At 42.3% G+C, this 23459-nt stretch overlaps 1 protein-coding gene across 4 annotated transcripts; it reads left to right on the forward strand.

Moving 5' to 3' along the window:
* Positions 1-253: 253 nt before the first annotated feature.
* LOC310875227 (zinc finger MYM-type protein 4-like) lies at positions 254-23459 on the forward strand. Of its 4 annotated transcripts, XM_083788395.1 has the most exons (27): positions 254-624; positions 1845-2306; positions 2355-2592; positions 2707-2856; positions 4100-4167; positions 4927-5118; positions 5508-5812; positions 6408-6600; positions 7475-7678; positions 8483-8633; positions 9000-9115; positions 9332-9607; positions 9970-10120; positions 10705-10877; positions 11189-11336; positions 11527-11594; positions 11733-11877; positions 13577-13689; positions 14232-14442; positions 14833-15042; positions 17385-17515; positions 17961-18120; positions 18697-18848; positions 19443-19557; positions 20417-20698; positions 21443-21590; positions 22406-23459. In XM_083788395.1, the coding sequence occupies exons 1-27, from the start codon at positions 592-594 to the stop codon at positions 22668-22670; spliced, it is 4860 nt and encodes a 1619-aa protein (XP_083644521.1). In that variant the 5' UTR covers positions 254-591; the 3' UTR covers positions 22671-23459. The 4 variants fall into 4 exon arrangements, with proteins under 4 accessions (XP_083644521.1, XP_083644519.1, XP_083644520.1 ...); XM_083788393.1 differs by having other exon boundaries at positions 1845-2592; XM_083788394.1 differs by having other exon boundaries at positions 1845-2592; positions 21449-21590.

Consider the following 23459-nt stretch of genomic DNA (forward strand, 5'->3'; position numbering starts at 1 on the left):
ATGTGTAATTTCGGCCATTTGTGAACATTTATTTTCAAATTAACCTGCCAAGTTACCTCTAGCTTTATTATTATCATTTGATGATGTTTGCAGCTTTTGGCCCTCAAGTCGTGCCGCTGCCACCATGCAGAGCAGATGCACGGGGACCATTCTTTCTTTCTCTAGTGTTCTCTCCTTTGTGGCGCACCGCAGCGCACAGGCCGGCGGCTACCAGCAAACAGGAAATGGTCAACATTCTGCTTCCACCAATGGCTCCATGAATGGCTGACTGTTTTACTGGCGCGAGAATCTTCGGCACGCGTTCAGTTCAGTGAGCTCTTTAAAAAAAAAAGAAAGAAAACATGATCGGATTATCAACATTGTATCAATACCTGTGAACGGATCATCAATATCGTGGATAGTTTTCATATACAGCTGATGGTGGTATTATTAGTCGGAAGGAAGGAACGGGCGTGCTAAATGTTAGCTTAGCGGGAGCTAACGCATTCTACAAACTACAGCCCCGGGGGTGACTGTCTGCGGAGACGAGTCTACCAGCATTTCGGAGTTAATATATAACACATTATATATAATCAGCTCTGGAGTCGAGTCATGACTGAAGCAACGGTCGAGGCGCGAATAGAGGTAAACACCTAGCATAGCATTGTTTTAGTCTGCACTGCAGCTCTGCAACAGTGGTGTTTACATACATCCAAGTTAAGCTACACCGCACCGCGGGTGTAGTGTAGCTAGCTGTTAGCATCATTGTTGTGGCTTTATTGGCAACTAATAAACAGCAGATCCAGACAAACCAAGTTCAACACATCATCTGAAAGCCATGGGATTGGTGCACAAGAAGTTTCGTTCAAAGAACACACAGACTCGTTTTGGAGAGGGGACCGTACGTTTTTAACACAACACTGCTTGGCAGTGCCTGTCATGTCTGCAACTGCAACTTTATAGCATTAAGTTAAAGTCTACCACATTTATAGCATATGACATGAGTGGGTGGGCTGTAAGCGGGCACACATGTTTATCGGTTTTCTAACTTATTCATCCCAAACTTTGTATTCGTTTCCACACTCCATTTTGCGGATATGCAAGGGAGATTCCGATTGAAACCCGTGCCAAAGCCAGCTCCAACAGCATCTTCCACGAATCCGCTTTTTGTCTGGCTCCATCCATCCATACGAAAACGGCCAGTGCTGTACACGTCGTCCATGTATGTGTGCGGGGAATTTACCGGATACCGTTTTGGCGTAGGCGGACTCTAGACCGGATGGCACTCTTTAATAAACGGAATGGCAACCAGGCTTGACAGAATCAGAGACACAGTAGATGCGGAAAGTCAGGTGACTCGAGGTTAATGGTTATCTCCTGTATCAATTCAAAGGAGCTTTATTGGCATGAGAAAACATACTTTTACATTGTCAAAGCAAGTGTCAAAATATGACATTTGAAAAATAGGGAAAGTATATATAGTTGGCGGGTACAGCATTGTGTGCTGTAATCAATGGCACATTGCCTTGTCTATCAACAACTTCACGTGCAGTGCAAAGGCCCAGAGTTTTGTTAATCATCCATTGTCAATGAAACATTCTGAGTTTTGACAAACAAAGAACAGAATACATATGATATTTATAAGTTCAGTACTCGAGTACATGTATGGCTGTAAGTGATGAAAGAGTTATAGCCATATTTGGTTGATTAGAATCTAATTGATTAGATTGATTAGAATCTAATCAACCAAATACTTAGATACTATTTAATCATCTAGTATTAATCATTAGATAATAATGATTAGATGTTATGTAAGTAATTAGATAATAGTAATACAGTGATGTGTGATGTTTTGTTCTATGCAGGCAGAGGAGGAGACGGGGGGAGAACCTGTGGACAGCCCTCAGAAGACTGGCACGTCAGTGTCAGGAGACCCTGGACATTCATCTGGACATTCAGATGAAAATGTTGGTTCTAATGTCGAACCTCTGCGTCTAAAAGACACAGCCAGGACCGGTTCAGCTGCACCAGCAGAAGACATTTTTGGTGATTTGGATGATATAAACTCGGCTACTCCAGCAACTGACAAAGTAATAAGTGAAGAAGGAACAGTTAAACAATCTGAAATTGTCAGTTGTTTCACTTCTGCTACCTCAGAGGACTCTTTGGTTAGGATGGAGACGAGCTTTATGCTCGAATCCTTGTGCAAAAATGCACCAGCTAGCCAAGAGCATATTGATGAATTGAAAACTGACAAAGGGGGTGCTGGCCTCCAGAAGAAAATAAGGGAGGCTAACGACATGCAGGAGGACACTCCTGTTGAAAAGGTGGGTGACGATAACGCAGACATGGATCAGGACACTCCTGTTGAAAAGGAGTGTGATGATGACATGAAAAACGAGATTGGCCCCAAAGACACCATTGCTAACGTGGAATCTATTGGCGGTCAAATGACTGATCCCTCTGCCAGTGACTCGAGCAATATCGAGACTGCCAATAACCTGGATGAGATGATGGATATGGGGACGGTGGATGAGGTAGAACAAGAGGCTCAGATGGCAGTTGAAGAACAGGACGACCGTAATTCCTCAGAGTTGTTGATCGTGAATACAGGTAATACAAATAGGAAATTGACAGCATTGTAAAGGTTCGGTTTTCCAATGTGATTCCTTATGGGGTCGAACAAAAAGATGCAGTCCCCCAAATAGGTTTCCTATTCCGTTTCAGGTCTTGACAAGGCTGCAGATCTTGGCAAGTCATCATCTGATGAGGATGAGAAACCCACGGTTTCACCACCCCCTGTGAAGCAGGACCAGTCAGAGGATGCCAAAGCGACTGTGGGTTCACCACTTTCTGGCGAAGGCACAACCAGATCAGGTAAGAGTGCAAGAGGTCAGAGGTTTTCAAACATTTTTGGCTTAGGTCACCCCTGTAAATAACTTTGTGATCCACGGCACCCCTGAATTTATTGTCATATTAATGGTACGTAAAAATATGTAGTAAACTATAGGCCACAAGGAACTGGAGAGAATATTTGTTTCCATTAGGACAGACTGAAAATAACTTCATACTTGGCGTTTAACCACTTAAACCCCAGCATTCCTATTCTTGCCGGAACGCTCACCAAAATAGCCGATCTACAAGCTCACAACGCATCACATTGTGAGCTTGTAAATCTTCTATTTTTGGTGAAGAGATTTGATGTACTGTAGGCTGAAAAAGAACGCACCAAGTACAGATTTACTTGGGTCCATTTTACTAAGTATAGAGGGTTTAAACTGACTGACAAATTCCAAATATTATCCAATTATTCTGATGCACCCCTGGACTCGCGTCAAAGCAGCCCGGCACTAGGTCATAGAGGAGGTTTGGTTACTGTTACGTTACGACTAGTAATAGATAAAGTTACCGCCGTGCCTAGAGGAACCGGGGCGCAACATGAAAGTACGGAAGTCTTTAGCTCCCCAAGATTACTAGGATGACATACAACCCGCCCTACATTTTTGAGGGGTGCTAGCCCCTCCTATGTCCAGCTTTGAGGGTTCGAACATTCCCTTAACACAAACATTAAATGCCATTGACAATGAATGGCCAGCTTTGAGTGTTTGTGTAAATGCAAACATTGAAGACGAAGGTGAGGATGCAGATTGTGAATGGCCGGAATGAGATGATGTATTATGATAAGAGCGCCCCCCACTTCACACAGGTGTTGTTTTAGATTTAGGTTTAGTCTCGGGTACTTTTTATATACAACTCTGGCACATTTCCTGCAGTAGAGTTCTGTTGCCCTACCTAATATGGGGGTAATATGATGTGCGGCCAATAAGGCGGAACCAATCAGCTCCTGGGTACCACCTACACTCACTCACAGACTGTCAATAAGATGCTCAATAAGCACACACAGACACACACACACCTGTAGCACATCACAGACAAGATTATCCAACTATACCCTACACAGGCAGGAACACAAGAAGTTACAGCACATACAACATATTCATGTTATAATGTCCTCAGGGTAACAATACATTATTTTCGGTGTACTTTGCTCAATTAGCCATATTCACTATGCAGCCATTTTCTCAGTTCGTTTAAGTACATGTTACTCTTTTTCCTACAGGAGTCGATAGCAAATCATTAAGTGGAATGAAAGTCAACAGTAAATCGGAACCAAAAGGTGAAGAAAATGTGAGTATATATTTCCTACATTGCTTTTATTGGCCAACTAATAATATATATTCAGGCAGGCAGTGGTCGGCAAATGAGCCAATGGACTCTGTGCATATCTGTAGTTTTGCTTTCCAGAAGTGGTGTTCTGTGACAGTTCTTCATAGCTTCATTTGATTGGTGAGATCTGAATCTGTGGTGCGTGTTTCCAGTTCAAATCTGCTGCTGAGCCAATCAAATGAAACTATGGTAAACTGACACATGCACCCTTACATTCTGAATGAATATGTTACTAATTTCTGCTTTGATCTATTCATAAATATGATAAATGGGTAAATATAATATATGAGAGTAGAATAGGGTTAAAACAAGTTCTTGTTTTGTACAGCGTGACATTTTAATGTTTTTTAAAGCAACCGGAAGTTACGTCATCACTCCAATATGGCGGAGGCACCGTTACTATGGGAGTGTTTTTTTATAGAGGATTAGTTTCTAAGTTAGAAATCTGTGTGCATACAGAAACGATTGTAATCGTTTTGAAGCACTATCCGTGAATGTGGCACTGTGAGAATAATTAGTTAAAAATAAAACACACAGACAGTCATACTCTTTTTCGAATAAGAGCTCTGCCTGAACCAGCAGGCATGCCTTATTAGCTCAGTGGTAAAACACTTGCTGTGGTGACCCAGGTTTTAATCTCGGGTAGGACATGAAAATACAGTGTACAGCTTGAAGTTAGAAGCTTAACTAGTCCTGATGGACTGGTCTTTTCATTCCCAGGAGAGTCCGGATACAGGCCAGAAATCGTCTGACTCTGATGCAGTCAAACCTGACCCTGTTGAAGTCAAGCCGCCCCTGTCACCACAAGTGCTCGTGAAGGTGAAGGATGAGCCCATGGATGAAGAGTACGAGCGTGCTCTGTCCTCTTCTACATCCGCAGCAGGCATCAAAGATGAGCCTGACGCTGCAGAGGTGAGCGAGATGAAACAAACACTGTATATTGGTCCTTAATGTTTGGCTTAAGTTTGGCTTTTCTGAATATAGTTGGACATCTTCAACTAAAATCATGACTTGAAGGGCATCTTTGTCGGGAGAAAGGAAAAGTAATTTTACATAGGCTGGTATACGTCATAGATCAGATTATGTTATTGATGATTGACGTCATACTGTAGAAAAGTTGACGTCATCACAGGCTGGCATAGTTCTCAGACCATATTGGAGCTACACATGTCCGATGTGGACGATTCATTTATTAAAAAAAGTACAATAAATGTTATCTTTTTAGATAAAAAATTTGAAATGTATGGGCTCAAGAGAGCAATCATTGATCTGCCATCTTTGATCTTTGCTGTCCTCAAAAGGAATTGAAGATCAGCTCCGTTTTCTCTGTGGGTGGAAACACCGGCAAGCCTGACTCCACACCCGGACTGGCTTCAAACGCAACGCGCACATATGCACGCACAGCTCCCAAGGACGGCCCCGGCCAGGCCCCAGTCTCCATCTCAGAGTTATACCGTGTTACATGCAACCACTGCAAGAAGACGCTGATGAAAGGGCAGACGGCATATCAGAGGAAAGGGTGTCCCGATCTCTTCTGCTCCACTACCTGTCTTTCTGCTAGCGCTGGCCCTAAGCCTACTAACGGCCGTTGCCACTGCTGCTTTAAGTGAGTACAGTGTTGCCAGCAGGTGCTGCTGCCAATAAACATAAATAAACAAGAATTGAGGTCGGCTAGAGGCAAAAGGTGTGTGGTTGCCTAGAGACGAGGCAGCCAATCAGGACGATAGGTTGTCAGTAGAGCCAATGAGAAACATAGGTCTAAACTACAGCAAGTGGGTGTGAAAGCACCACAGAGAGAACATAGACCAGCTGTGTTTACACAGCAGCTGGTAATAACTATAAATGTTAGCGCTTCATCATAGACCATTCACAAATGTCACAGATTATATTATATATATTAATTTATATGGCAATAGTTCTAGTTTTCTTTGGAGGAGTGATCTTTTCCAACGGTATAGTTTACGGCTGGAAAATAACTGTCTGAAAGATACTGAAAAGTCTTCCAGTTTGACCTTTAATAGCTTCTTCCACCTTATATTTATCACATATCCTCGTATTTATTGTCTGTAAGTTAGATAGATACAAGCAAGAATGGTAAATGTGTGTATAGATGTATTACTGTTCACACACACATATAAAGTTGAGCTTGAATAAGCACACCACAGTAAGCAAAACCTTTGCTTCCCTTCCTGTTCTCTCAGGGTTATAGAGCGCCCGCAGGATAGGATCCTTTCTCCCGTGGATGAAAAAGGCACTACAAAGGAGTTCTGCAGCGATGTTTGCCTTTCCACCTTCAACAGGATCATGGTCAACAAGAATGTTGGTGGTGGTAATATTACCCCACAGTCCTCAACACAATCGTCTCAGTGCAGTGTGTGCAAAAATTACGCCATCGTAAGCACACTTTAAATGTTATATTTTTGTGATCCTTATTCCTTGGGCAATATGAACGTGGGCACCTGCTAGATTCAAGATTCAAGATTCAATAATAGGGTTGGGATCTAGAACCTGAGGAACCGGAATCGGTTCCATCACCTCTGGAACTTTTTCCGGGACCCGCTTAATCACACTGTCAGAGCTGGTATGAGGATTTCAGGTCTGCTATTCAATTACAAAACCAGTGGTTCTAAAACTATTTTAATTTCAAGGACCATCATTCCTCTAAGCGTTTACAAATGGACCTGTAAGGGTCTATTTGGTTCCATTTGTACACTCAGAGTTACAGACCTGTTGAGATCCCTATATAGGAATCCATAAAGGAGACGGTTAACTGCTTTTGGCTAAGGTTGTGTATACAAGTCTTTTATAATCAAACCGCAGGGTGCCTATGATGTGTACTGTATAGGCGTCTTTAGGTCCATTTTATTGATATCAAATGGGATTGCTGGAAAAAAAACCATATATATATATATATAATTATTTTGCCATTCCTTCAGTGATCCTAGACCTGTTTTGCACCCTGCCGTTCACGGCCCAACTAAACTGTCTCTTTTCTCTAAATCTACGGCGCTCTCCATGGTGGTTGAACAAAGCGGCAATGTTCTGTACACATTTCTGACTTAACCTAGCATCTCGTTGGGAATATAAACGCTTCTAGAGAGACACAAGATGTGACAGTGCAAAATGCTAACCCATCCCAACCCTAGTGCCTGCTGCATCTTGTATTTTCTCCCTTTCCCCATGTTTATTTCACTGAAACAGTTATATTTACATTAGATGGATAAGGCATGCCCAGGCCCAACACATTTGTTCTTTGTCTCCTCTGCAGTGTAAACACGAGGTTTTGCATAATGGTCTTGGCCACAAGATATGCACCGACGTCTGCTTCATCCGCTTCCGTGTAATCAACAATCTGAACCTGGCTAACTGTGCGAACTGTGGCAGCTTCTGCTTAAACAACCCCATTACTCTGAAGTTGGAGGATGGCTCCAAAACTATCTGCAAAGCTGAATGCCTGGCTATCTTTAAAAAGGTAACGAAAAAGTCTTCTGTGTTTGCCAAACAAAAGTTCCATTGTGTGATCCACAATCCCTTACCATAAACAGGGAATTACAGTAACAAGCCACTTCAACTCGCATTGTAAATGTTAGTTTTTATTGAGGGCCTCCTATATTCAGCTATAGTGTAGATTTTTGTCCTAACACGAACATTAAATGCCATTGACAATGAATGGAGAATTTACGTCATTTGTGTCTCAGGTTGTTGGGTCTGGACAGTTACACAAATCGGTGGAGCTTTCTTCTCTTGACTAATCTTTATTATTGTGTTTGTTATTCGAGCTGCATTCGGATTTTCTCGTTGTTGTTCTTCTTTCTCGTCAACATTTTGTTGTTGTTGCGTGCACAACAGAGAGTAGGAAATGGTCTTGTCGAGTTAGCATTTCACCGAGACAAGAATCTCGCCTCTGCCATCCTCTGATGACGCCACGTAGCGTGTCATCCAGGCAACCCGAAGTGATTTCTCCTAAATGGCAGATGTCGATCATTTGAGTTGATAAACCTCAAATGTGTGCCCCCCCCCCCTATTATTGACTCCAGTGCATTCTGCCAAACTTCCGGGTAGTTTGGCTCCCATGAAAGTGTCCATGAAAGTGTCATGGCGCAGCCCAGTCACGTGACCACTTATCTTGCTTCTCAAAGCTTCCTTGGGCCTGGTGTCGTCATGAAAGGGGGCGGGACTGCGACGCTCTATAACGGCAGCCAGCCAGCAATGTTGTTGAGCAACCTGCACCGCTCAGTTCACACGGGTGTGATTATAATTTTTTACCTCATTACAGAGAGTCAAGGCACCCTGCGCATGCATCATGTGCAATACATTCCGGACGATGTCGGACATGCTTGAGGGGGAGGACAACGAGGGCAAGCCAGCCCTCTTCTGCAATAGCAATTGTGTCATGGCCTACAAGATCAAGGTTGTTAGTACATCAGGTATGCGTGCGTGTCTCATTCTTACTATACAAGGTGGGGTGCAAGTTTGAACTCTCCTTTGAACCAGGTGAAGTGTTCCATTTTTTGAGTATAACAGTGTGGTCAAATTTCTAGATTGGAGCGAGGCAGGCTGTTTGATGTTCTATACTGCAAATACCTGTGTACCACAGGAAACTGGGGTTCTGCTAAATGAGTTGGCCGGTATATTCTGCCAATGTTTACAAAGTGCTCTAACTAATTGAACAATTATAAGTCAGAAAAATAATAAAATAATTGGAATATTGTAATTATTTCTTCACTTGACGGAATAGGTGTTAGAAGATTATGTTAATGCTAAGTCCATAATAACATTGTTTCTTTCAACAGGTGTTCAATATCCATGTGACAACTGTGGTAAGACCACAACACCAACTTATCACCTGGCCATGTCCGATGCATCCATCAGAAACTTCTGCACTCTAAACTGTGTCATGACCTACCAGGTGAGATGAGATTTACTTTACTTGTAGGGCAATGCTGCGCTTTGTTTAGTGTATTGAAGAGAGAATTCAAAATGAGAGTGGGGTGAAAATTAAATGGATCCCCAATGGGACTTTACTGTCTGGTTGAATGGGACTTTTGCACCTGTACGAGCCATGTTTCCCTATGCTGACGAGGGATTTAAAAATGTTTGTTTTGTTTTCTTCTCTCTCCCATAGGACAAATTCAATAAGATCAAGAACGTGGGAAATGGAGCGCCTGTGGCTAAAACCTCTATAGTCTCCTCAACACACCCCCCCTATACCCCTGCCCAGCCTATGAAAGTATACCCGAATTCAGTTCAACCTAATAGTGCCCCTTCTGTCCTACCCTCTACCCTTACCCAGTCTACAAACAAGAATGTTACCCAGCTGAACCTCTCCACGGCACAGAAAGTGCCGTGTTTCCAGTGTCACAAGGTCATCAAGCATAAACCTCACGTCTTCTACTTCAAGGTATCCGTTTGAAATTTCCATGACTAATTATCGTACAGCAATGGCATCACAGTCCTGGACCAGCACAAATGCTCAGCAAAAGATAAAGAAAATAAAATAAAAACATTGGAGATAAAATTTGCAGATACATTCATGAAAAATAAAATAAAAACATTGGAGATTAACTTTGCAGATACAGTAATGAATTTGGATCCTATCATTGTGTTGAACACCAGCACATTTCAAGTTAAATTCATTGTTTATGTAAAATACATTCACAAATGCACCAGTCTAAACATATATATATATACTATAATATATACAGTATGTATGTATACGGCAAATGCATGTATGTATAAATGTATGTACGTTGTTATCCGTAGGAAAAGGTGGTGTTTCTGTGTAGCTTGATGTGTTCTCAAGAGTATCAAAGGATCAAATGTGTGGCAAGCCTGTGCGAATATTGCAAGATCCCTAAGATCATCCGAGAAGTGAAGAGGATCAACAATAAGGACTGCCAATTCTGCAGTGAAGGTACGAAGAGGGATAGAAATGGTCCTTGGACGATTTTTATTTATTTATTGTGCTACATTGCAATACATCTATAATGTTGATAAAACATATCAATTATTAGTGTGGTTGCCTATAGGCTAGGCAAGCAGACTATTGTTATTGCACTCTAGTGCTTAACTTAAAAACTTTAAAATCTCTATTCTCCCCTCTGATTAGCCCGCGATTCTGAACTCTTCCCAAGGATTTGAACGCTTTGCCCTCATCTGATTGGACAGTATGTGGCGACATACCCAACTCAACTCTTCTAATTGAACAATATTCCTATAGGGATAGGCAACCACACTCGCAATTCCGCAGGATTGCATCTTTCTAGTTCCATTCCCCCTGTCTCTCATTCCTCTCTACCTGCCCCTCCCAATGCCCTGCCTATTTCACACGTCCTCCTTCCGAAGAACACACACTATTCCCTAACCTTGGTTTGCCCATAGATAATGTAATGCCCTCTTACTGGAACCACACTAATTGAATCCAACTAGAATGCTTTTGTGTGCTTCACCTATACGTGTACATGTCTGAAACTGTGGTCCTCTTATCATAACTCTCAGGCTGTAAGCTGCTTTATAACCATGACCTGGCCAAGCTCTGGGGGATACACTGCCGCTGCTGTGCCTACTGCTTGTCCACCACTAGGAATGTGATGACATCGTTCTATGGAGGAAAATCTGAGGAGTTCTGCTCTGAAGAATGCAGGTCTCAATTTGTCTTGCTGTTCTATCAGGTAAGAAGGCCGAAATACTCATCAGTCTATCAATATCTCCCATCTTTTCATCTATATTATGCCTTTCTAACTGCCTATGTATTTAAAGGTTGATTAGTTGATTCATAATATGGTGAAGGCCCAGGCCGTAGCGTAACGTTCTGGGCACCGGACTGGTAATCCAGTCGCAGTGTGCCGCGGGTTCGACTCCCGGACCCGACACGGCCTTTACTGCATGTCATCCCCCCATCTCTCTCCCGTTTCCTGTCAGCCTACTGTCTATGGTGAACATAACTGATGAACGTCACTCTACTATATGTCTTTTTCATCAGGTTGCCAAGTGTCACTTGTGCAGTCGCCTGGGGAAGCTGAAAGAGTGCCTGAGCATTTCAGGAGAGGTCAAGTACTTCTGTGACATCCAATGTCTGCTACAGCACTGCCACAATGTGATGCAGACTCAGAGCGGTGTACGCCTCACAGGTACGTTTTGCTTTGAAAGCTCATCTGTGATTTTCTGAGCAAATGTTTTAATACCATGATATAAATGGTGCTGTGTTCTTGATATTCAGTCTAACAACGTTTTGTTTGGAACATCCCATCCTGTACTGCTTGTATAAAGAACGTATAGTTTTACTCTTTTCTTTTTTAATGCACTGTCTCATCTCTACAGGCCATGTTCCTCAATCCCAGTCTACAGGCCTTGTGTCTCAACCCCAAATAAAGTCAATTGGACATCCTGTAAGTTTTATAAATAAAGTCATGTGCTAGAAGCTTACCAGTTTTACCCACAAAAAATGTTGAGAAAATGTCTACACTCTCCTATATAAATAAAGCATACAAATGAATATTGTTCCTTGTCGTCGTCTCTTCCCTCAGATCAGTACTCAGACAGATCCGGTGCGACCCCCTGCTCTCCCTCCCACTAAAATACTGAAGAACAAAGCCCTCCTCTGTAGACCCATGGTCCAGAATAAAGGAATCACCTGTAAAGTAAATACTGTTCATGCTGAGGCACAGACAGGTAATACTCACAGAAGAATACAAGTTACATTCATTTGTAGAGCACTGTTGCTGTCCAAGAGCTTTACAGCCATATCATAAATTATAATTAAAACATGGATTAAAACATGCAAACATATGACAGTTAGCCAAATTTGTGACAAATCTGCAAAATGAATGCTTACCAATAGCTTTATTCACTTCATAAAGGTGTCTAGTGTCTACTATCACCTCTCAATTTGTTCCAACCCAACTCCCTTTACTTGGGAAACTTTGTACCATTAAAGGAGAATTCCATGCTAGAAGGCTTTCTTACCTTTCATTGCAGTTGTTAGGCCCACACCAAAGTGTTCCAGGTGTCATTTTGTGCAAAAATGCATTATTGAATACCAGACGAGACGACTCGCCCCTTTACCAACTCGCCCCCACGAAATGTGTTAATGTAGTTAACAGTTAATTTAGTATTTTCCTCCCTATCTGAAATTATCTTTTATTTATTTTCTATTTTTTTTCTTCACCCCTGTGTCAATCATCTAATGTGATCCTGGGCTCTACACACCCTCCACCAACCTAGTCCCCATATATGGGGGACAAGGGGAGAGCAACGGACTTGAACTCATGCTTCCTTCATGCCTGAGTGTCCAAGTTGCTCCTTTACACCTGACAGGGTTGGACGTAGCGCGTGGAAGGAACACGTTATTCCAACCAGTTCCTTTCCCCTCCATCAGGCGCCCCGGCTGGCCAGGGGGAGGCAGTTTAGTGACCAGGATTACTGCATGTTCTTTGTGAGGGTAGGGTACCTACCCTAGGGGACACGGGGAGAACATGCAAACTCCACACAGAAAGGCCCTTTCGTCAACCCCGCCTTCGGGTATGGGCACTGATGGCGGAGGAGGAAACACGCCGCCAGCACCCACAGCGTCCCAAGCGGGAATCGAACCCAGGACCTTCTAGCTGTGAGGCTTATCTTGTAAACAGATTTATTTGATTGTATAGTAGTCGATCTTTATACTTTTTAAGAAAGAATAACATGAGACAGAGACGGTGACTGCTTAATTAAGTTAATTTAGGACCTTCTAGCAGTTAGTTTCGTTTTATTAAACACATTTCTTCCATGTAGCCCATGTTTTGTAATGGCATCATCATGCTATTATGCCCATGGATATACAGAGTGAACTTAACAATGATAAATGAATATGCTAATACCTTTTTATATAATCACCAACATGAATTATGTTTTGTTATTTACAGCTAGGTAGAGTAGTGGGGCGAGATGGAAAAGGGGCGACCGTACCTGTCTCACGAAGTCTCGCGATACATGAGACTTCACGGTTGGAACACAGCAACGGGGTTACTATGCTTACTGCATAGTGTCATGCTACACATACTGTTGACATGAAGAGAGGATTTATACCTTTTTTTTTTGTTTCGAGCAATGGAAATAAGCGAATTAGCACTAAAACCCAGCACAAATGTGATGACGTCAATTTGTGATCAAGTCAAGGGAGTTTGTTTGGAACTTGGTGATAGTAGACACATTTGTGAAGAAAGCTATTGGTAAGCATTTATTTTGCAGATTTTCCTCACAAATTTCACTAACCCACTAGCCCTAACTATGAATTATCATGTTCAAGAGTGTAACCGTGTATACATACGCATTGTCCCCAGGCTCCACTGCTCTTAGTCTTAACATGAGCTTTTACTCTGTCCATTTTGCCCAGATGACGCCTACCCCAGGGTGGTAATCATACCAGTGCCGGTGCCTGTGTTCCTTCCTGTGCCTATGAACATGTACAGCCAGTACACTCCACTACCTATGGGCATGCCTATTCCAGTATGTATCCTCATCGCATTCACATGTTTGTCAATAGAAAATGTACAGTACATATTAAATTATGTTAACTAAATCTCTTACCATTTATGCCCTATATTTACAATTTAGGGATTACTAGATTATTTTATCCAGAGCAACCAGTTAGAAGTGGTATTATACTTTTTCCTTGACAAAAAATAAATAAATAGAATAGCCAATCTACAAGATCGGCAATCTTTGCGTCTGTTGTTCTTAGATTCTTCCTCCTATAATGACATTCTCAAATAGTGGAACCCCGGTCCATTCTGGGGATAACATTATGAGCTTGTAGCTATTTCCGGTGAAGAGATCTGTTGTTGTAGAGGGAAATGCTAGCGGGCCTACTAGGGCTTTAAGCAACTAGTCGACTAGTAAATACACTAGTTGACCTTGTTGGTACTAGTTGATAAGAAAATAAAAATCTTGTTTTTGTAGGCCTCAAGATCAGCTACAATTATTATTAGACTATAGTCACCAATGTACAAATATTATTTAAATGGCTAATATGTGTGCTGCACTCTTAGGTGCCTGTGCCCATGTTCCTCCCCGTTGCCACGGCCAATGCTGAGCGCCTTGTTAAGACCATACGAGAGATCAAGGACAAGATTCCCTCCGACCCCTTGGAGGCAGACATGATCCTCATGGCTGAAATGGTAGCCGAGCAGGATAACAAGGAGAAGAGTGGAGCATTGGAGAAGGAGAGGAAAGAGAGGTCTGGCGCTTACATCCCTGATGGTAAGAAGAAATGACAAAATATCCACAGTGTTGTCATTCTCGTCAAACTAATCACACTTCGATTATCCTAATTAATCGAAAAAGTAATCGATAGAGTAATGGCTAAGATTAAGAGGATAACCAATAGTTACAGGCCTAGTTCTCATCCCCCCCATACAAGGAAAGTTTATGCATGTGGAATGTTTATGCATGTACATAGGCCTATGTAAACTCTTAATTCCCATTTTCCAGCCATTCAATTGCACAATTTATACATTCAAGAAATACCCCCCCTGTCGTGACCCTCAGGTTGAGAACCGTTGATCTAGTGGTCCTGTTTGTTATCGTCATAGAGTTGCACGCTCTTTCAGAAAGAGTCTATCCTTAAGCTTTGTAATTTTTGTTTTGCAGACCGCGCCAGTACTTACAGCGACGATTTGGACACCGATGACTTGGAGACCTTGCTCAACATTTGGGACGATCCCAACCTCGCAGCGTCTAATCGGACACCACGTGCCCAGGAGAGGAACACAGACATGCCTATGAATGATGAGCCGGCACATTCACCCCCACCTCCCACCCCGCCTCCTGTCCTGGATGTAGAAGCTGACTTCACAGCTGGTGAGAAACCGAGGCCGTTTTACTTTGTTTGTTGACATTGAAGTAGACGCCTAGGTTTTAATCTGACTGCAATGAGCTCAGCTTCATTATGCAACATCATTGGTGCAACCAGGGCTATTGGAGACCTCCATGGGAGATTTTGTTTGTTAGTATGTTCACTGTGGCGCTCAAAAACTAGCATATATGATGATATATGTTGGTCAGAAGAATTGTAATTACTGTCTCAGAGGCTAGAAGAACCTCCCCAAGACCAACCACTAGGGGTCAGCAGTGATAAGGGGAATTGACATAGGTGACTTGGGAAATGCACAGAAAGTTCCATTGCAATCAACCAATAGTTTTCCACATATCTTATTTCTAATCAACATAACCAGCCTTTGAACCAGCTGCTATTTAAGCTAAAAATGTTAAAGATAAAATAAATATCAGCTAGCAGGACTCCCAAGCGCTACTTGACTTCCTGTGTCTCTGGGTAATGTATTTTTCAAAAGATTTTATGAAAGACAATAAAATATATAGAATAGACCTTTTTGGACAGACAAATCGGGAGGAAGTGATCTTTGTTCGAGACCTGTCTGTATTTAGCAACAGTGATCAGCATAGATCTAGAAACCTAGATACCTCATTCGGCGCTGCAGTTCATTGGAGACGCATGTAATCTTATGGAGGCCGACATATTGAACTCCAATATGGGGACACTGGTGACTATCCAATCACAGCTCGTCTCGGGACTTAATCTAATCTAGGGTGCGTTTGAATACACAAACGCAAATAGAGTGCACCCTAGATTCTGACAAGTCCCGGAAAAGACCTTCTGTGATTGGCCAGTAGTCACTTTGAGTGGCAGCGTGATGTGCCTCCGCCATATTGGAAACAAAAATGGCAGCCGCCATACAATACACATGCCCCAGAGCTGGAGTCTATGGATCGTAACACATTCACATAGGATGTCAAACCGCGCCTTAGTCAGGAAATGTGTACAATTTCCTAGTGGCTGTCTGGCTTCCAAGCATTACTTGACTTCCTGTGATTGGCTATCTTGGTGACATGTCAAGGATCTTTGATGTAACTCACCTGCAAGTTCACCTGTTGATTAGAGCAGAGCGCGTGAGTTCAGTTTGTCAGTGTGTCCTGTTTCTTTTTTGGAGTGTGTGTGTGTGTGTGTGCGTGTGTGCGTGCGTGTGTGTGTGTGTGTGTGTGTGTGAGACTGTGCATCTAAAGTAAGAAGTTTAATGTTTGATGTATTATACAGTGCTTCTGTTGTAATTTTGTGTCATTTGCTTCTTGCGAGTTAACAATTATGACCTTTTAGTTTCCTCTCTGTTAACTTGCTAATTGCTTCTTTCTCACACTGTGACTTATTGTGCAATATTTGTTTATATAATTATAGTTTCTGTTGAATCTATAAAGAATGTATTTTAAGACCATTATTCTTGTTCAGCGTTGAAGTTCATAGCCCATCATATAATGTTTTATTGGGGTGACATAAGCAAGTGATTACTTATTTTCAAGTTTTGCTGAAAGAGAATGTTAAATTAGCAGCTTGAAAGCAAAGTGATTTGCATACAGTACAGTTATTTCTTTGCTAGTACATTTGTACATCTTACCACATAGTTTTTAGACAGAAAAGAGAGAACAAACAAGACAGACAAAAAAAACTATGTACATTCTGAGACTAGGGAAGCACAGTAAACAATAGGATACCCTAATCACCTAATGACTTAGGAGATATATACACCCAATGGCTTTCCACCAACCTTATTTTTGTGTTTATTTTAAACCAAACCTTGTTTGACTTGCATACTTGGCCCATCATTTTGTAAATCTTTCCATTTGTAGGCAAAGTGATTTTTATTTCCCCATTACATGTAATTTAATATATCTGCCCAGTTCTCCATTTTAAGAGGTTCAGGAAGCAACCAATGTCTGGTTATGGTTTGTTTTTTTTGCACAACAAAACAAACAAAACACAGTCAAAACAAGCATTCCATTCTTCAATTGGAAATTCAAGGTTACCTTCATTTTCCCACTTGTTTTTCACATTCTGTCGAGTGAGGTTTCTTTGTCATAAAAGCCCCTATACAGCCTGGATATAATACCCCTGCTTGTCTGAGGAATATGCTTTTATTATTTCATTCAATAAAGTACAATACAATGGATATATCTATTAGTACTTTAAAGTAATGGCGTAATTGCAAATATCTAAAAAATAATAATCTTGTTTCTAAATCATATTATTCTTGTCTGGAAATCTATTGGTTGCAGTACAGTACAGTAGTTTCAGTGCCGGTGTCAGCAATTGGAAAAACCTGTGGCTAACAGTAAAATGTTGTCTTTCCTAGAAACTCTGGAGCAGATAGCAATACAGTTAGCAGCACAGTTAAAACGGCAGTCACAGGAGGAGGAGATGCCTAGCCCCAGCACTGCCCCCACTAGACGCCAAGCTCCCAGGCGTGCCAGAAACAAAGCCAAGGTAACTGTGTAGTGTTGATTTTGACAGCACATTTTGATTTAGTTTTAGTCATAGTCTTTTGAATGAGATTCCATTTAGTTTTAGTAATATTTGAAATGTCATCTGAAATGTTTTAGTGTTAGTCTAGTTTTAGTCGACTAAATCTACAGTTTAATTTGTCGACTAAATGTATTTTGGCGGTGCCTTTCAGCATGCACTTGGTTGCATGCTGAAAATAGTCGATCGCTAGTCGACGAGCATTCTTCTGCTTAGTTTTAGTCAACATTTCACCAAGCAAGCTGGCTTCATGTGGGTTTGTGGCAAACTGCAGGAAAATGCATGCATATGTGACCAATGTTTCAGTTCCTGATTTGTTTACCACTTTATAAAACTAAACATGTAATCCACCTCATGTTCACCTCAAGTTCATCCCTCATGTCCTTGACTCTATGCTGCTCTTTTGCAGGCTCGCAAATCGCGGCGGTTGATGGATGAGGAAGAGGAAGCACAAAATGCTGTTGCCATCGAACCCCCCAAACTAGAAGGCAAATATGGGATCGACGCCTGGAAGTTTTGGATCGAGCGGCGGGAGAAGCCGGCTAAACCAGAAAGGCCCCGTGGCAGATGTGAGTCTTATGAATAAATTGTTGCGAAGTATATTAGACCAGGGGTCCCCAACATCTTTGGCCTCAAGGACCCCTTTTAACCCATTCTGACCGGGCACCCATTTTGGTGTTGGTGTTGGCATCATGGTGTTGGTGTCAGCATCATGTTATGCTTTAGCTATTGAAAAATAGCAGATCTACAAGCTCATATCGTAGCTTGTAGGTCTGCTATTTTTTTTTAAATCGAAGACACTTTTAGAATCTGATCTCAGGTCAGAATGGGTTCATAATGAAACTGTCAGGATGTAATAGACATTTCTAGAATCTGATCTCAGGTCAGAATGGGTTAATATTTTTTTTAAATCACTAGGGATAGTTCTCTGTCCGTGTGTGGTCTAGTAATCACTAATGGCCTATTGAAACCGTATGACCTGAACGTGAGCTCACTAAAATCCACAGAAAACATAAAGAGGATATGATGATACCTATAGGTGTGATCAGAACTTTTCTCCCCCTACATAGAACTAAACAGGATTGTCATTGTGGTAGGTTCACGCCCAATAACCAAAGCTATTTGTTTTTTCGTCTCAATGTCAGCCTTTCATATTGAACCAAAGGAAGACATTCTTCGCTGCACCACGGTTGAGCTGGCCTTCGGACTCTGCCACTTCATCTCTGAAGTGAGGCGACCGAATGGAGAACGCTACTCGCCTGACAGCCTCTACTACCTCTGTCTCTGCATACAGCATGTAAGATGGTCCTATTCAATTGGCAATCACTAGACGGTCATGTTTTGGTTGTGTCATGAACCCTACTCTTGTCTTGAGTATGGCGTTAACGGTAAAACAAATCTCTTGGAAAAGAGAGTTAATCTTAACGCATACTTTTACCCGGTTAAAGGATAAGGGATATGATATGATATTGTGACTGTGAATATTGTCAGTTCATGTTGTGTACAGAAAAACATAACACCACTGCTATGATATGCAAGCATGTGCACACAGTCACAGAGCATAAAGAAAAGCAAACATGCACACTTTGTACAAATTTGTACAAATGTCTTAACCACTTGAACCTCTATATTTGGTAAACTGCACTGGGGTTGGCTTGTCTCTGTACTCTGTCTGCTCTTTGTTTCCCCCCTCTACAGATCTACAAGCTCGCAACACATCTCAAGCTTGTAGATCTGAGATTGTGAGTGAATGTTCCCCCCACAATGGGGATGCTAGGGTTCAAGTGGTTAAACTCAGATGGGGACCTTTGTGTGTACAAAACAAACATGTACTTATTACTGTTTTTATTTCTGTTAACTGTTAACCTATTCACCTTTCATCTTTGCCTAGCACCTCTTTGAGAATGGCCGTGTGGAGAATATATTCACTGACATTGTGTACAGCAAGTTTGCCAGTGAGATCTCAAAGTTGCTGAAAGATTTCACGCCCACAGTAACCGCTAGTGGTAAGAAATCTACATATATTCTCTTGTGTCTTAACCCTGGTTCATGCTCACTATGAAAACTGACATGATAGAGTGCTGTAATCCAAACTCCATTTTCATACCAAGGCTAGGGGTTCAAATCATTTAAGTTAGTTTACCTCAACTATGACTTTATGATTAACAGTTTCCCTTGCAGTGATTAAACAATCGTGTTCCAGTTCTCCCTGCCTAGTTTACACTAACCTTTGAAGAGCCACTGCGCCGACTTTCAAAGGGTGTCATCGCTTGTCCTAGTGTTGAAAAGTATTCAAAAGTGGCGATCACAACAACAGAACGGAGAAGGAACGTTACGTGCGCGCTGTGCGGCACCGCTACCATTGTAATGCGTTGGGCCTCAATTTCCCTTAAGTACTGGTCTTTGGTTTTAAATAGTTGAATTTCCCCACAGTTTTGTGGTGCTAAATGCCTAAATTGTAAATTGCATGAATGGACGCCAATCCACAGAATATAGACCAACCATTCAAATATTAGTAAACCTTTTCCAAGGTTAACCTGCTATCTAATATTGTTCACATACCAGAAGGAGTACAACAGATGAAAACATCACCAACACTGTCTGTGAACCGCAAGTACTTTAACCATATACCGTACAGTACACGTACAAATGAAAAATGGATAGTCAGTCAAGATGACATGCTAAAATAGCCTAGGAGGACGTAGCTACGTTATCCATAACTAAACTAACGTTTTCTGAAAAACGTATGTTGCTATAATACAGCATATATATTTAAAGGTAAAATCTAAAAAGACACGGATGCTTTCCCGGTTGGAATAGGTTATTGAAATGGTTTTAATGGATACGACGTCCCTTCTCTCCCAGGCTACATCCATTCCCGCGTGGAGGAGGAGTACCTCTGGGAGTGCAAGCAGCTGGGCGCCTACTCGCCCACGGTCCTCCTCAACACCTTGCTGTTCTTCTGCTGCAAGCACTTTGGCTTCACCACGGTGGAGCAGAACCGACAGCTGTCCTTCGCCCACCTCATGCGCTGCACCAGGACTGACGCCAAGAACTCGAACACCAGCCTGCTGCGCTTCTACCCGCCCCTCGCCGCCGAGCTGGTGGAGGCGTCTTCCGCTGACACCACCACCGCAGCAGAAGGAGGTACGACCTCGACCACAGAGCCGCGACACGAGACGTCAGGTTTGGGTAAACCTGACTTATACTTGACTGAAAATAACGAAGTGTGTGTGTGTGTCTTTGCACATGGAATTAGTGGTGGAAAATAAATAGATTATCCAATTAATCGCGATGCCGTCATGGACGATAATTCATTGATGCACAAATGTCAAATCGATTATAGAATTATTATTTTTTACCAGAGCTAAAGGGCGGAACTAATCTGCGACTGTGCTGCGGCGTCGTACCGGACTGTTTAGAGTGCTCACGCGACATACCAAAGCTTATACAGGTTGTGCAGTCGACGCACTGTGATTGGCCAGTCGCTGTGATTGACAGCCTAAACCTAACCCTAACCTTAACCTCAGTAAAACTATACCTACTAACCCTAACCTTAACCTCAGTAAACTTAACTTGCCCGAGGGCGTGGTTATAAACACAACCTGTGTAGCAAATAGTATGTAGCCTCGCACACACTTTAGCTTTCAACAACCAAAACAGAACGAGTTACCAACGTAGAGGGGAAGAGAAAAAAGACTAAAGGGAATTTTTGGATTGTATGAGGTTGAGGGGACACGAGAACTCGATAAAACTCACACCATCGACCGTCTGTGAAATGTGGCCGAGATGGGACAATGTAGATCGAATCGTGACCCTCGGAATCGATTTCCGCCCCTACATGGAATGTGTCTTTTGTTAATAATGTGTGTCCCTCTGTGTTCCTCTCAGATGCAGACGGTGCCCCGGCTGCTAAGAAACGTAAGGAGGACGAGACTAAGGAGACGAAGGAGAACGAAGTGACCCTGGAGATGGCAGAGAACAGGACTAACCCTCTCCGCTGTCCTGTCCGACTCTACGAGTTCTACCTCTCCAAGTGGTACGTCTGGTTTTCCCTCTCCATCGGTCATGCACATTAGATCTTCTCTCATTTGAATACATTAACCGTACATAACCTATGTACCGGTATACGTATAGAGAAACTAGCGTTTATCTGACACTAGTGCATAGTGATTTGGCAATGAGTGAAGCAGGCACTATAGGGTTCAATGTGTTTCTTTAGATGAGCTAAACCATTATTGATCCCTGGAGAGAAATTCAGCAGTCGTAGCTACAGATAAGAGTCTACTGTGACAGGACACATGACCACTGGCAGACTTTCAGACACTCTGACCTCCACTGTGATATATTTATCAGCTTAATAAGCCTGAGTTGCCATGTTAGCTGTTGCAACTGGCGTGTCTGCAACATCTTTGATTCTGAGCCAGTACCATGCCTGTGTCAACATCGTCCCCCTACTCTTGTCTGTCCATTTTCACTGAATTTAATTTGATTTGCCTTCAAAATTACAATCATTGTGAACCAACCCTGTCCTACCCAGTTCGAAGAAGTAAAAGTATTGAGAAATAAATGTTATGCATGTTCACCACAAGATGGTAGTTGGCACTGAAGATTTTCAACCAAAAAAAGCTGCTCCAGAGCTAACAATGTCCAGTTATGTGCCATGGACCGTAGTGTGCATGAAGGTTTTTACGCTACGCCCAGAAGACCTTTATTAACGACCAAACCTTTGCCCCCGAGAGGAAGACAAACAAAAGAGTGGATGGAGCGAAAACCTCTGGTCCCTTCCACGGACAGACGCGACGCAGCGACCCCAAACCTAAAGCCTTTTCTCCACTTTCCCCCTCCCCCCAGCTCTGAGTCTGTGAAGCAGCGCGCCAACATGTTCTACCTCCTCCCGGAGCGCAGCTGTGTGCCCACCAGCCCCCTGTGGTTCTCCACCACCCCTCTGGACGACGACACCATGCAGGCCATGCTGACGCGCATCCTCACTGTCCGGGAGATGCTCCGTCTGCGCTCCGCGGAGGCAGCGGCCGAGGAGGGAGGCCCGCAGGAACAGCAAGACCCAGATCATCCAGATGACCCGCTCTTTGTCCCCGAAGAGGAGGATTCGGAATGAACTGAGAGATGAAGAGTCATGACGTTTTTTGTATTTCATTCGTTTTATTTGTTTTGTAGGGCTGGTCATTTTCCACACTTGTTCAAGGTTTGCTCCTCCCCAAGCTGCCACTTTCCTGTCAATCTATGTAGGCACCCGTTTTAACACGCATACATAACCTTAGCACACATACAACCTGGAGTGTCCACAAACTGCATTTGTCCTCTTACAGGACCTTTTGTCTGTGGTAGTTTTCCTGGCTAAAATTAAATATTCTGATAAATACATACTTTATTTTTAATGTGAAAATTTCCATTTACTGTACATTGTATCTCTCAGTTCCTGTGGTACCAAATTGTTAAGGCTATTGGAGTTTAATCAAATTTGGGTTAAATGCAAAGCATGTTAATTGTGAACATGACGAGCTGCTCATAAAACGTGGGTCCAATATTTTTCTACATTTACTCCCCATGGTGCCATTGAAGACGTTAGAGCATGATGGATCATGATTTAAATGTTAATCATAAACACCGCTAGATGGTGATGAGTCATGAATGATTGGAATGTTAATCATAGACACTGTTAATTCCCTGAGTCTCTATATGTTGCATATTTGAACCCATGGGCTTGTTTCTGATAGTTAAACTTTGAAAATGTGTGGAAGTGCTACCCTCTAATGGTTGATTAAAGCTATGTATCTGTAGCCTACTGTATAATCCTTCCTTCTGTTGTCAGAGACTAATGTTGTCTGAGTAGAATTTTGTAATGCATATGGTTTTTAAATAAAAAAACATCTTAAAATAAACACGT

Source organism: Protomyctophum parallelum (assembly GCF_964188405.1).
Source record: "Protomyctophum parallelum genome assembly, chromosome: 1".
Classification (NCBI taxonomy): Eukaryota; Metazoa; Chordata; class Actinopteri; order Myctophiformes; family Myctophidae; genus Protomyctophum; species Protomyctophum parallelum.